Below are 14,269 nucleotides of genomic sequence, written 5' to 3'. Positions count from 1 at the left end.
CAGATATAATATTTTTAAAAAATACTTGGTGTCAAACATCTTTTGCACTTGCAGAGAATCCTACCAGGCCTCCTGTACCTCATGGGACTGTGGGTCTCCTTTAATGGTGGGGTCAGAATCTTTAACATCATGAATGAGGATCTTTATATGTGCTGTGCAGATGGCTGAGGTGGGTCTAATCTGCATGATTGTCCCTAAAGAGTAAATGTTGATGAATCAGCTAGGTGGGTCCTCAGGCCAAAGTGTTCTTTTTGGTTTACTCAGCAATTTTGCAGTTTGCAGAGTAAGCTTAGAAGTAACAAAACTTGAACAGTTAAGTATGAGCTGAAGTGCAAAAGTTAAAGACTCTGCTTTAATGAGTTCCAGAAATGTTAAAATGTGTCTAATGTATGGGAGAAAATGTTGACCTTAGTTTTTTGTGTAAAATTCGTGCTGAGTTTTCACACTGCTAGCAAAACAAATTTGGATCCTATTTTAAATAAGAGATAACAAGGTGTAGAGCTGGATGAATACAGCAGGCCAAGCAGCATCATAGGAGCAGGAAGGCTGATTTTTCAGGCCTAGACCCTTCTTTAGAAATCTGAAGAAGGGTCTAGGCCCAAAATGTCAGCCTTCCTGCTCCTTTGATGCTCTTGGCCTGCTGTGTTCATCCAGCTCTACACCTTGTTATTTCAGATTCTCCAGCATCTGCAGTTCCTACTATCTCCTATTTTAAATAATAGGTAATATGTATTTTGTATGTACAAGCTTTATAGACATTTAAAGTGGAAAGCACAGTGTCTTGAGTTGCTACATTTGAGGCAAAGATCCAGATATCATCTTCTCATTAGCAGAAGAAAGACTGAGCTAGCAAGAAATACTTGAGCAAAGTGGAATTAATGGTGCAGATATATCAGTGAAGCTGATCTTTACCTTGAAGAAAGCCAGCTTGAGAGATCGAGTGATTGCTGTGGTGAGAGGTTTAACACTTTGCCATGCAGTGAATGAGGTATCTCGGTGTAGAGCTGTAATGACATTGAGCTGTCCACGTGGCCACTTACAATAAGAATTCTCAGATAGCCAAACAGGAAATGAAAACCACCAAAAACAAATTTTTAAAATTCTAGTAATTTGTTGTAACCAAAACAGTTAATAATGTTCCATGAATATAAAGTTGTTTTCGTTGAGATCTCTTATTGAATGAAATTAATTATCCATGTCTCTATTAAAAACTCAGTTGTAACTGATTGACAAAGCTGCACCTTTCCTTGGGGTTTCTGTTTTCTTTTGATTACTGCCTCTAGAGGAAGAGGGTGAAGGTTACTGTGCCTTGGAGAAACAGTGACAAACTCTAACAAAAACAAAAGTTGCTGGAAAACCTCAGCAGATCCGGCAGCATCTGTGAAGAAAAAGTCAGGGTTAAAGTTTCGGGCCCATGACCCTTCCTCAGGAAGGGTTTATTTTGTTCCTGATTTACAGCATCCACAGTTCTATCAGTGACAGACTCTAACCTCATGGTTTCCAAATTAATCTGTCCATATGCTCAAACTGAATTGTGGTCAACTTGAAATCCCACTGGCAGTTTACTACTAGAGATCCCTGCAAAAATAGGGACACCTTATGAAGATTATCCTAAAATCTGAAGAGAAGTGCACCTAATCCCATGCACTTAAAAACTTGGTGATTTATTTTCAGAAGTCTGTTTTAATCTCTCAGCCCATATTTGACCTTTAAATTCCCTACCACCAAGGATATCTCTTAGCACCTTAAGTAATTTCTATCGGAGCCGGAACAGATTGGGAATTTGAAATTTAGATTTGATTAGAGTAACCCACCATCCTGGGATTGACCTGAATTTACTAACAGTTAAAAATTTAATCACCAAACACCAGTGAAAATCCCTGTGTTGGGAAAATAATGCCAGTGATGGGAAACTAGACAGTTAGGGAGAACATAGAATTAAAACTTCTACCAGTTAAGAATTCACCAGTCAGGGTAACAAAATTTGTCCATAGTCATGTCAGGTACCCATTAAAGGGATACCTGAAACGTCAGCTTTTGTGCTCCTAAGATGCTGCTCGGACTGCTGTGTTCATCCAGCTCCACGCTTTGTTATCACCCATTAAAGGGGGTATTGGCAAGGAACTCGGAGGTAGAAAGCCATGTAATGCAACTTCCCAGAATACTTTCAACAGGAGTTAGTAATCCTAGTTCTGGAACAGGTCTGTCTGAGGCTTGTGAATAACTTATTCACATTATAATAAATCATATAATTTTAAACTTTCCCAAAAAGAGACTAAGCATGTTGATTCTCTTTGACAACCTAAAATTTTAAATATTTCTTAAAAGTTTATAAGACTTACGAGTCCCAGGTGGGACCTATCACTTAATATCTGATTTGACTGTCACCTAGAATAGGAGACACAGGTGATAAGCACCTGAGATTCTATTCTGGGTGTTTCTGTGCATGCAGCTATTCAATATAAAATTTGGAAAGCAGATTATGTTCTAAATTGACTTTGAATCCTGTGTTGCTTCAAAATTTGGGTTTCCAAAATCCGTGACTTCTTTTAAAATTTTTAAATGAAAGCAACATATTTTTATTGTCTTACAGCGACCATACATGACCTTAGGAACTCTGAGGGATCAGGTGATCTACCCAGATACACTGGAAGATCAAAGGCGGAAAGGAATATCTGATCAGGTATAACATATTGTTCTGTGAAATTAGATATCCACTTTATGCTTAGAACCTCATATGGCTTGTTAGCCATTCCTGGATGCAGCAAGTGCCAGTGTTGGAATTGAGGTTGGTTTGGCTTGATTGGCTGGACAGTTGGTTTATGAAGCAGTGTCATGCCAACAGCGTGGGTTCAATTCCCATCACTGGCTCAGGTTACCATGAAGGACTCTGTTTCAGCCTCGCCCCTTGCCTGAGGTATGATGGCATTGAGGATAAATCACCAGCAGTAATCTCTCCCTAATGAGAGAACGGCCCTATGATCTGGTAAGAATGTGGTGACACAACAACAGCAATGTTGAAATGAAGTGGGTGATGAGGAAAAATTATGAAAAGTATGTGATCGGTTGTGAAATTAGTTAATTTGGAGATCTCATTGCAAGGACTCAGTTAAAGCTCTCATTTTTATGCCATTGCAGTTATCATTATCTCAAATTCCCTTGCATTTTGTATCACTCCACTCTGCTCCTAAACTACTTATTGGATTAACAAAGTTGCTGGAAAAGCTCTGAAGAAGAGTCACTGGACCCGAAACTTTAACACTGTTTTTCCTTTCACGTATGCTACCAGACCTGCTGAGCTTTTCCAGTAACTTTGTTTTTGTTCCTGATTTACAGCATCTGCGATTCTTTCGGTTTTCGTTTATTTTAGTAGTTGTTGCATTTCACCCTCAGTATTTACAGAACATTGGTCAATGTGGGTGGCACGGTAGCTCAGTGGTTAGCACTGCTGCCTCATAGGGCCAGGGACCCAGATTCGATTCCACCGTCTGGCAACTCTGTGTGGAGTTTGCACATTTTACCTATGTCTGTGTGGGCTTCCTCCCAGTACTCTAGTTTAATCCAAAGATTTGCAGATTAGTTGGATTGGCCGTGTTTTCAGGGATCTGTGGATTAGGTGTGCTAGCCATGGGAACTTCAGGATTACAGGGAAGAGATAGGTGGATGGGACTGGGTGGAATGCTCTTTGGAGGGTTGGTGTGGCCTGGCCAGGCCTGTTTCTACACCCCCATATGGAAGATCAGAGAATGTCAATGAATTTTGTGCTATTGTGTCCCTCTGTTGGTTCCATCACAAGATCTCTCTTTTGTCTTTTTATTCTCCCTCTGTCCTTGTTTGCTTTTTATTGGCTTTCTTTATGGTCAGGAAAAGGTGGATGGTATGGAACGCAATCAGCTTTTAACCTGGTAATTGTGAGGAAAATATGGTTTTTCCAGTGATTTTCTGCCAATCTCTTCCCTGCTCATGCCTTCTCGCCTCCATTATGCCCCATCTCAGCATGTTCTCACTACCCATTCACTTTCCTACTACCTCTTTTTTAATCTTATCCCTACCTTAATAGGCAAACCTGAGAGGCCATCTTTGAAGAAAAGGTAGTTTGAATAAGATTGGTGTATATTCCCATCAAGGGGAAAAATGGATTTGTGTAAATCAAGAACTCCCTGAATGACAGAAGAGATAGAGATTGTTACAGAGGAGAAAAGTGTGTTCTTGACAGATGTAGTTAACTGAAGACAAATCTAATTTAGAACATTCAGAGAGGTATTGCTAAGGTAAATAAGGGAAGCAAAGACAGAATGTGAGAAGGGACAGGCAGTTAACATAAAGGAATTTGTAAACCTTCTGTAGGCATATAAATAGTAAATAAAGGAGATATATGCCTGGAGATGGGAGGCATACACAGGAACAAGACTTTTCCCATGTAATTCTGAATGAGGAGGCAGTTCAGACACCTGAAGATTTTATAATTGATAAGGAGGATGTAATGTACTTAAAATTGATAAGGAAAAATTGCATGGCTACAGAGAAGAGTCAGGAGAGTGGCTCTCTGTGAATTACTCCGTCAGAGCAGTTAAATAGCATCCTTCTGTGTGGTAACCATTCAATGAATCCTCTCGCCACTCTCAAATTTCATAAAACTCCGCGTCATTTCATCTCCATTACTTGGCCGTTATCCACTTTAGCCTTAACCCTGCATGCACTCTGTGCACACTATTTGATAACAATTTAATGGAGAATTTCCTCACTACTGCAATGAAATGGTGATCTGTGTTACGTACTCATCCCCTCCTGGCCACTGACCTTAGTTAAATCAGCTGTTCACAACCTCAGAGACTTATTTTGACTCATGAGCTGAATTTCCAACTCATATTTAGTATATCACAAACACCAACTTGAGTTGTATTGAAGTCACCCTTGTAGAATTGGATGTGATATCTTAAATAAGCACATCTATACATCTTGAAGATTACAGAAGACTATTAATTGGTATCAAAAAACAGAAAATGCTGGAAAAGTCAGTTTTGTTCAGAGCAGTTCTGAAGAAAGGTGAAATGTGAACTCTACTTTCAATCCACAGATGCTACGAGACAATGCTGAATTTTTCCAGCATTTTGTTTTTGTTTCTGATATTCAGCATCTGCAGTTCTTTCAGTTTTGTTTTGCTGTAAATGATATAGTTAATTCTGTTTTAAAATTTATCACTATCAGGTGTGATGAATTTGACAGCATCTTTTGGTGCTGAAATTCCTTAACTACACCGTATCCTATCTGAAAAATGCAATAATAAAGTTGATTTTTTTGACTATCCAGTGTCCTTCAAGTTGCCATAAAATGTATTTTGCTACTTGAACAAAAAGAACTGTACTCAAAAAGGATTGAAAATTTAAACTCTCTTTATAGAAGTTATAGAAGTTACAGAACATTACTGCACAGTACAGGCCCTTCGGCCCTCGATGTTGTGCTGACCTGTCATACCGATCTCAAGCCCATCTAACCTACACTATTCCATGTACGTCCATATGCTTGTCCATAGCGATTGTGGATCAAGTGGGAAGGGGTTTGGGGGGGGGGGGGGGGGGGGCGTTGTTTGTGGATGTGGGGACCATCATTTAGTAACTTCTTAAAATGTAATTTCCAAGTCTCCCATGCTTTGTTACTCATGAAACATTTTACAAACAGTCTATTCCACTTACTTATGTTATTTGTCACCAGGTGCTGAAAGAGTATCTAGACAATGTCCAACTTGGCCATATTCTGGAGCGTGAGGGAGGCTGGGATTGCATTCAGGACTGGATGGATGTACTCAGTGGAGGGGAGAAACAACGAATGGCTGTATGTCTCACTTGCATATTTTAAAAAGCTTTAAACTTGTGTGCTTCATATTTGATACAAGCTTGAAATATGAAATTCTTCCATCATTTTCATGAGAACTTCGTACAGCACTGTATAACCTTCACACATTTATTGATGATTTTGTATTACAAAAGCTAGAGTCTGACTTCAAAATAACTTTTTTTGTAGCTTTGTGAGAATCTTTTACACCTAGGATGGGTGGATAAGATGAAAGAATGCAAACATATTTTCAAGCAAACTTCAAATAAATATCCCACGAAATGTAGAGCCATTTTTACACTGCTGTTAAGAATCCTGCCAGCATTAAGTCTGCAAAGGTAAAAGCTACTCTCCAGTCAGCACATTTGTTGGAGAGGAATAAGGAAATGGAAAAGCTTGTTTTTGAAGAAAGAGTGAACAAAATCAGGTTTTTTTTTGTTGGAAAACATCAGCATCTGGGGGTCTCTTCTGTTCTGAAGAAGGGTCACACGATATGCAACTTTAACTCTGCTTTCTCTTCACAGATGCTGCCAGACATGCTGAGCTTTTCCAGCAATTCCTGATTTTTGTTTTGGTTTCATCTGCAGATCTTTAGTTTTGTTTGAAGAAAGTGTGAGCCCAATTGGTTGGACTACAAGGAAAGCAGCTCCTGCGTAGTTTTGCAATCTAACTTGTTGCTGTATTAATTGTAGTGTAAGGGCTATAGGACCATTGCTTATCGCAGGGGATAAATAGCACAGGTGTTAGATAAATTGAAGACGGAAGAACATCGGAAAATAGATGTGTCTTAACAATAAGCTCTGGACTTGATATCTCTCGGATTGCCATGCATAGTTGGATGTAATATTAACATATTAACTAGAGTTCTACAAAGGCAAAGGTTTGAAAACATTTCTCAACCTTGTCTTTTACTGACCAGTCTGCCCTGAACTCACTCTGAAATGGAGCCCTAAAAGTATGTGACTAAATGTGGTAGTAGCTGTCGAATCCACCACCTAAAAAAAAACTTAGCAGTAGTGAGGGTCGAGAAGTGGACCTGAAACCATTTTGGGAATAACTCAGAAAATCACTTCTTTGCAGAAATTCATCAATACCAATTTAAGTCCAGCTAGCAGCAGAAGAACAACTGTGCTGAATGGTTCCTGTGCAAGAAGAATTTCTGAATAGGAAATTTCTGCTGATAATTCACCAAGACAACTGTAAATCAATGAAAGCTTTTTATAGCCAGTAAAAGGAAAAACTAACAGTAAAAGGAAAAGAAGTGAAAACAAGAAAAACCCATCAGCTACCAATGGGATAAAACAAAGTTGCTGGAAAAGCTCAGGAGGTCTGGCAGCATCTGAGAAGAGAAAAACAGAGTTAACGTTTCGGGTCCGGTGACCCTCAGAGCTGTTCTGAGGAAGGGTCACCGCACCCGAAACGTTAACTCTGTTTTTCCCTTCACAGATGCTGCCAGACGGCTAAGCTTTTCCAGCAATTTTGTATTTGTTTCTGATTTACAGTATCAGCAGTTCCTTCGGTTTTTACCAATGGGATAAACCTGGATTGAGCACCTGCAAAAGGAGACTGATTGATTGATTACTGGACACTTCATGCAGAGCCAATCCATTTCTTAGAGGGAGAAACCCGAAAAATTAGGCTGGAAGGCAAAGTTGGAGTTATGGCAGCTTTAAACTACTTATTCGTTGATAAGTTTATCAACAAGCAAATTACGAAAATTCTTCAGTAGCATTAATTGATTTTTTAAAAAAGTCATGAGTAAGAATCATTTGGAATTCAAAGTTTAAAAACACTAACAAAGAATTTAACTGAATTTTCATGATGTCGACAGTTTGGGTGAAAAACTTTATTCGATAACAACAAAGTTTTATCAAGTTTAGTTGTTAATATATGAATGCAATGAAAATGCTGCATATCGGATCCTCTAGGATGAATTTGGTGAGAATATACCCAGATGCAGAAAAAAACCTGGTGTGAACTATGTTATGGCAGCTTTGATACAGTTAAAAAATAACTATTAATCTATTGATTGAAGCCATTTTGAGAAAGTTTCTACCCACAAGTCTATAGGCAATCCTTCATTCACCTCTATGAAGATGCCTTATCAGTAACTGATTTTTAATGTTGAAAACAGCATTTATCCAGCAGAAGCTTCAACAACTTTCAGTTCTAGTGTGATAACAACATTTACATTAAGAAAGACTAAAACAAGGCAACGAGATGACGATACAAGATGATCAAAGTCCTAATATAGTCATCTACCAAGTCAAGAAACCTGAGGTGCTCATCTACAATCAGCCATTGCAGCAATATTCACTCGTTTTCCATTAGTGAAGTTCAAGCTGTCACACCATTTGATACATCAGAAAATTGGCATTTTAGAAAGCACAATTCCCTCGATTTTGGACAGCTTCAGCATTGGGTACCTAATCAAATAAAGGATTCGTTATCAAACCTGTTGACTACATAGGACAAATATCAGGTAATATGATACGTTGACAGCAGATTAGTAAAACTTAAATTGTATTTGATGACTTCAGAATAGTTCTGAGCAATATTTCACTTTGAGAACAAATAAGACACTGAGATCAAGCTTCAACAGAGACCAACTCTCAGGAGAGTCTGTACATAACTTCATTCATCACCTTTATGTACTCTGTTGAACCTTACAATATGGGAACATACAACAAGAGCTCATTTGCAACAAAATCAGCGCTGAACTTTTATATTTTAAAAAAAACTTTTGAATGAGCAGTCCAGATAGCAGTAGATGCAGAATCTAGAAAGATTTTCGAGAAACATTATGTAGCAAACATAATGTTAACAAGGAACATTCCATGGAAAGTGGATTATTTACAGCATGATGGAGCTTTAAATTTGAGGAGACAGACATCTCATTTTAAAATGTATAGTATGTGACCACATATATTCTAATGCTGTAGTTGCAGGTGTTGTTGTAAAACTCCACATTACAAAGACAAAACTGTAAGAAAAGAAGTCACTTCTCAAAAATGTGCTGCGGTCTGAATATTACACTGAGCACTAAACAAAATTGTTTCCAGGCCAACGTGTATGTTCATGCCTTGGAACAAACCTAGAAGAAAAGATCAACAGTTCAATAGAATATGTGTTATTATACGGAGATCAACTACCTATAGATGAATAACATCACTGATTTTTTTTTTTCTTGGAGAGATAACACCATCACCCAATCCAAATGCTACTGATGGAGACAAAAGAACAACCCAACTTTTCCATACATCCCTGCAGTTATATCAATGCAAAACCATTCAGCAAATGCTACTCATTAAGGAAGTTTGATCAGCACGCTAGATAGGTTAACTCTTTAAACTAACAGAAACCAGCAGAGAGAAAGAGAAAGCTCATCAACTTTACTTCTATCTATCAGTGACTTTCCTTACCCACCTATTGGCACAGAGGAATCATTACAAAGACCTGAAGAGGGATGGGAGATAGACACACTTGCAGTAAATGTTGTAAAAATAAGTAACCTTAGCAACTCATTTGAGAATGTATGTGTAAATGTTGATTGAGGTGTAGAAACCTTGTGGAAGGGTGTTGGGTAAGAGTGAAAAGACCCTGGAGCAATATTGCAATGATGTCATTGAGCTGCTACCCACAGGGTATAAATAGCATACTGTGGGTGGAGTTAGTCAGATGAAAGATCGTTAGAAGGAAGGTAACAATAAGCTGTGACTTTGGTTTCTCTAAGATTACTACTTAAAGTTCTATGTAATGAGAATTCTACAGAAGTCTGAGATTGAAGACACTTCTTGACTTTGCCTTCTCGACCAGTCTATACTGAAGCCAAACTGTCAGGTGTGGCCGTAAATCCACACAATAAAAGAATGAACAAACCTTTCACAACCGCTGCAAAACATTTTTTTTCTCCCCCCTGTACTGACCAATCAAGCTCTAGCAGTTGCTTCTTTATTATTTTGTTCTTTTGGTATTAACATACTTTACCTGATACAATTGATATATTTTTTCTTTCAGTTTTCTTATGTTGAACATTTGTTTGAGCTTGTTTATCTCAATTAACAGAACTTTTGAATTGGTAGTGAATAAATCTTTGACTCTGCTAGAACAAAGCACACTGTAGAGTGCCTTTTCTAGAATTCTGAATATTAATTTAATTCACCAATTTTGATATTTACTTCAGAGATAATAGGAACTGCAGATGCTGGAGAATCAGAGATAACAAAGTGTAGAGTCGGATGAACACAGCAGTCCAAGCAGCATCAGAGGAGCAGAAAAGCTGACATTTCAGGTCTAGACCCTTCATTAGAAAATCATTAGAACATCTTATCCAACACCCTTCCACAAGGTTTCTACACCCCATAATCAACATTTTACACATACATTCTCGAATGAGTTGCTAAGGTTACCTATTTTTACAACATTTACTGCATGTTTATCTATCTCCCATCCCTCCTCAGGTCTTTGATATGATTCATCTGTGTCAATAGGTGGGTAAGGAAAGTCACTGATAGAAGTAAAGTTCATGAGCTTTCCCTTTCTCTCTGCTGGTTTCTGTTAGCTTAGAGACTTAATCTATCCGGTGTGCTGATCACATTCCTTAACGAGTAGCATTTGCTGAATGGTTTCTGATGAAGGGTCTAGGCCCAAAATGTTGGTTTTTCTGCTCCTAAGATGCTGCTTGGCCTGCTGTGTTCATCCAGCTCTAGATATTTACTTGTTTGCTTTTCTCCTCATTTTTTACAGTTTTCTTTACTCTCCCAAAAACATTTGCCAGCCCATAGCAGCATTGATAAATATGCTTATAAATGGGTCATTATCTCAGCTGGTGGACAGTAGAATTAAAAAAAAAAGGAAAATCTTATTTCTTCAATGTATCCCTTTGCCTCCTTAAGTATTTACGTTTCCTATTTCTATCTTTAAAGATAATTTTACTGTTTGTACCATGTATCTTCTTGTCTCAAAATTCACATGCACAAAACACCTTTTCCACTGTCTTATATGTAATGCGAGTGGATGATCTGTTTACAACACTTACTCCTCTCGTTCTCCTTGTAGAAGTGCTTTTACCCATGCTTGTCTCCTCGCTTGACCTGGATTAAATTATGAACTGCATGGTGCATATACTACCAATTTCTGAGAGAGTACCTTAGCTCGTCGGTCCACTCACATTCAAATTTTCCTTCATTGTTTTCTCCAGGAAGACCTATAGTCCATAATTACCTAGTTTAGTGTCTCTCTCTGAAATCTCAATACAGTTTCACCATTCAGTGTGTTTTTTTTATTTGTCTAAAACTTTCCTGCATTTTCTGGTCAATGCTGTTGTATTTCCAAGAGATTGGGACCATTGTAGTTTAACAAAGCCAGAATAGGCTAATAGCTAGTTTGATTAAAACGAATATCCTCTGAAAGAAATACTGACCTTGCATGAACCACTGCTGTTGTTATTATTACTCATTTCTTCTTAAATGCAGATGGCTCGGTTATTCTACCACAAACCACAATTTGCCATTTTAGATGAATGTACCAGTGCGGTTAGCGTAGATGTTGAAGGCTATATCTACAGTCACTGCAGAAAGGTAAGCCATGCCACTGGAGGATAACGTTAATTAAAATGCTGTTCATAGACAAGATGTAAACAGTAACAAATACCAAAGTTTAAGTAAATTCATTTTTTTCATACATATGATCTCCTGAGGTGATTCTGATCACTTGAGGATGTCAAAGGAATTTTCCAGATTAAATTTTTCTCTGCCAGGAGATTACATGGCCATGAAGTAGAGGTTTGAAAAGGAAGTTTCTGGTCTAGATTTTCCTTTTTGTCATGAAAGAGACAGGCTTGATGAATTAGAGGGGTAAGTAAATGTTTTTGCTTTGGGGCTTTTTCAAACAATTTGCAATTGATATGAAGAGGAGTCTGAAAATGCCCCAATGTAAATTCTCTTTCCCCCCCCCCACCTTTGCTCTTCTCCCTGTTGAACAAGAACTTGATTTTCCATTTGCATATCTCTAATTGGCAGAGCTGAAATTATTTACTTAATGGACACTGCTTCAGCCTAGCATCCTTGATCTATAAGAACATAAGATACAGGAGCAGAATTAGGCCATTCATAGAATCCCTACAATCTGGAAAGAGGCCATTTGGCTATTCACCAAGCCTCTGAAGAATATTCACCCGAGACCCATCCCCACCTTATTCCCATAATTCCACATTTCCCTGACTAATCCTACATACCTGTACATCCCTTGAAACTATGGGGAAATTTAGCATGGCCCATCCACCTGACATCTTTGGATTATGAGAGGAAACTGGAGGACCCAGCAGAAACCCATGCAGACATGGAACAAAGTGTAGACTCCACACAGGCAGGCACTCAAGGCTGGAATCCAAGGCAGCAGTGTGAACCACTGAGCCACCATGCTGCCCTGCCAGTCTACTCTGACATGCAATCATGGCTGATATGTTTCTCATCCCTATTCCCTTGCCTTCTCCCTGAATCCTGTGACCCGTTACTAATCAAGAACCAATCTTCCCCTGTTTAAAGACTCTCAACTTCACCTCCACAGTCCTTTTTGAGGCAATGAGTTCCACAGATTCACCATACTCTGACTGAAGAAATTCCTCCTCATCTCAATGTAAAGGGTCGACCCTTCAGTCTGAGACTCTACCCTGAAGCCTTATTCCTTCCTACTAGTGGAAACATTTCTCCACATTCATTTTATTCAGTCCTTTAGTGTTCTATAGGTATTAATGAGATACCCCTTGTCCTTCTAAATTCTATTGAATACAGACCCAGTGTCCTTGATCATTCCTGATATGACAAGCCCTCCATTTCTGGGATCATTCTTGTGAACCTCCTTTGGGCTCCCTCCAAGGCCAGCATATCCTTCCTTAGATACGAGACCCATAACTGCTCATATTATTCCAAAGGTGGTCTGACCAGAGCCTTGTGCAGTACATCCCTGCAGTTGTATTCTAGCCCCCATCAAAATAAGTTCTCAATTTGATTTTGATGCCCTAACTTCTAACACTAAATCGTACGTTAACTTTAAGAGAATCCTGAACTAGGACTTCTAAGTCACTTTGTTGCTTCAGATCTCTAAAGCCTTTTCCCATTTAGAAAATAGTCAATGTCTCGATTCTGCCTACCAAAGTGCATAATCCTCCCCCCACCTTTCCAATATTGTATTCCATCCCCACTTTGCCCACTCTCCTAGCCTGTCCAAGTCCTTCTGCAGCCTTCCTGCCTTCTCAACACTACCGGGTCCTTCACTTATCTTGTGTCATCTGCAAACCTAGCAATAATGCCCTCAGTCCAAACACTGACCCTTGCAAACTTCACTAGTCACTGACTCCCTGAAAAAGACCCATTTATCCCCATTCTCTGCCATTTGTTAGCCAGCCATAGACAAATGATTACCTATCCATGCCAGTACCTTGCCCCTAACACCAGGATCTCTTATTTAGCAGCCTTCTGTGGGGAACTTTCTCAAACGCCTTCTGGAAATGCAAGTAGATCACATTCGCTGACTCTCCTTTGCCTTCAAAGAACTCTAACAGATTTTTCAGACAGAACCTCCCCTTAATGAAGCTGCCCTGACTCAGCTGTATTTTACTGTGCGCTTCTAAGAGTTCTGCAGTGTCATCCCTAATAACGAACTCTAAAACCTGGCTGATGACTGAAGTCAGGCTAACTGGTCTATAATTTCCCATCTCCTCAGCTGTCTCCTTCAGAACTCTGGGATGTAGGCCATCTGGTCTGGGTGACTTATCCACCTTCAGACTTTTCAGTTTTCCCAACAATTTCTCCTTAGTGAAGGCCACCTCACCTCTGCCTCCCTATTCTCTTGAATGTCTCGTATACTGCTAGTGTCTTTCACCGTGAAGACTGATCCAAAGTACATATTCAGTTCCTCTGCCATTTCTTCGTTTCCATTTAATTCTTGTCCTGATTGATTTTACGGCTGTCCAATGTCCATTCTTGCCTGTCTCTGATCGTTCAGATCTCTCACAATAGTCTTGCAATCATTGTTTATATTTTTAATGAGCTTATCTCATATTTCATCTTCTTTTCTTTTTTTTTGCTTTTTTAATTATCCTGTAGTTTTTAAAGACGTTCCCATCCTTGGCTTTCCATTAATCTTCACCATGTTGTATTCTTTTTCTTTTGCTTTTATGCTGTCCTTGACTTCCTCTGTTGGACATGGTTGCCTCATTCTCCCTTTAATATGTTTCTTTCTGATTGGATGTGCCTCCTGAATTACCATCAGAAATTCCTGCCATTGCTGCTCCACTATATTTCCTGCTAGGCTCCCCTTCCAATCAGTCCTGGCCTGCTTCATATCTCTGTAGTTACCTTTACTCAACTGTAATACTGTTACATCTGGTTTCAGCTTGTCCCTCTCAAACTGCGGGGTGAATTCTGTTACAGTCACT

General features: G+C 39.0%; 1 protein-coding gene across 2 annotated transcripts in view; it reads left to right on the top strand.

The window, feature by feature from the left end:
- Positions 1 to 14,269, top strand: part of abcd3a (ATP-binding cassette, sub-family D (ALD), member 3a) — a 95,810-nt gene that overhangs the window by 72,589 nt on the left and 8,952 nt on the right. For both annotated transcript variants that reach the window (XM_059648061.1, XM_059648063.1), the window contains 3 exons: positions 2,594 to 2,683; positions 5,713 to 5,832; positions 11,307 to 11,411. In XM_059648061.1, the coding sequence (XP_059504044.1) occupies positions 2,594 to 2,683; positions 5,713 to 5,832; positions 11,307 to 11,411 (315 nt within the window). The remainder of the gene's footprint in view (positions 1 to 2,593; positions 2,684 to 5,712; positions 5,833 to 11,306; positions 11,412 to 14,269) is intronic.

The sequence above is a fragment of the Stegostoma tigrinum genome, chromosome 8 (assembly GCF_030684315.1).
Source record: "Stegostoma tigrinum isolate sSteTig4 chromosome 8, sSteTig4.hap1, whole genome shotgun sequence".
Lineage (NCBI taxonomy): Eukaryota > Metazoa > Chordata > Chondrichthyes > Orectolobiformes > Stegostomatidae > Stegostoma > Stegostoma tigrinum.
This window is presented reverse-complemented; position numbering and strand designations above follow the sequence as displayed.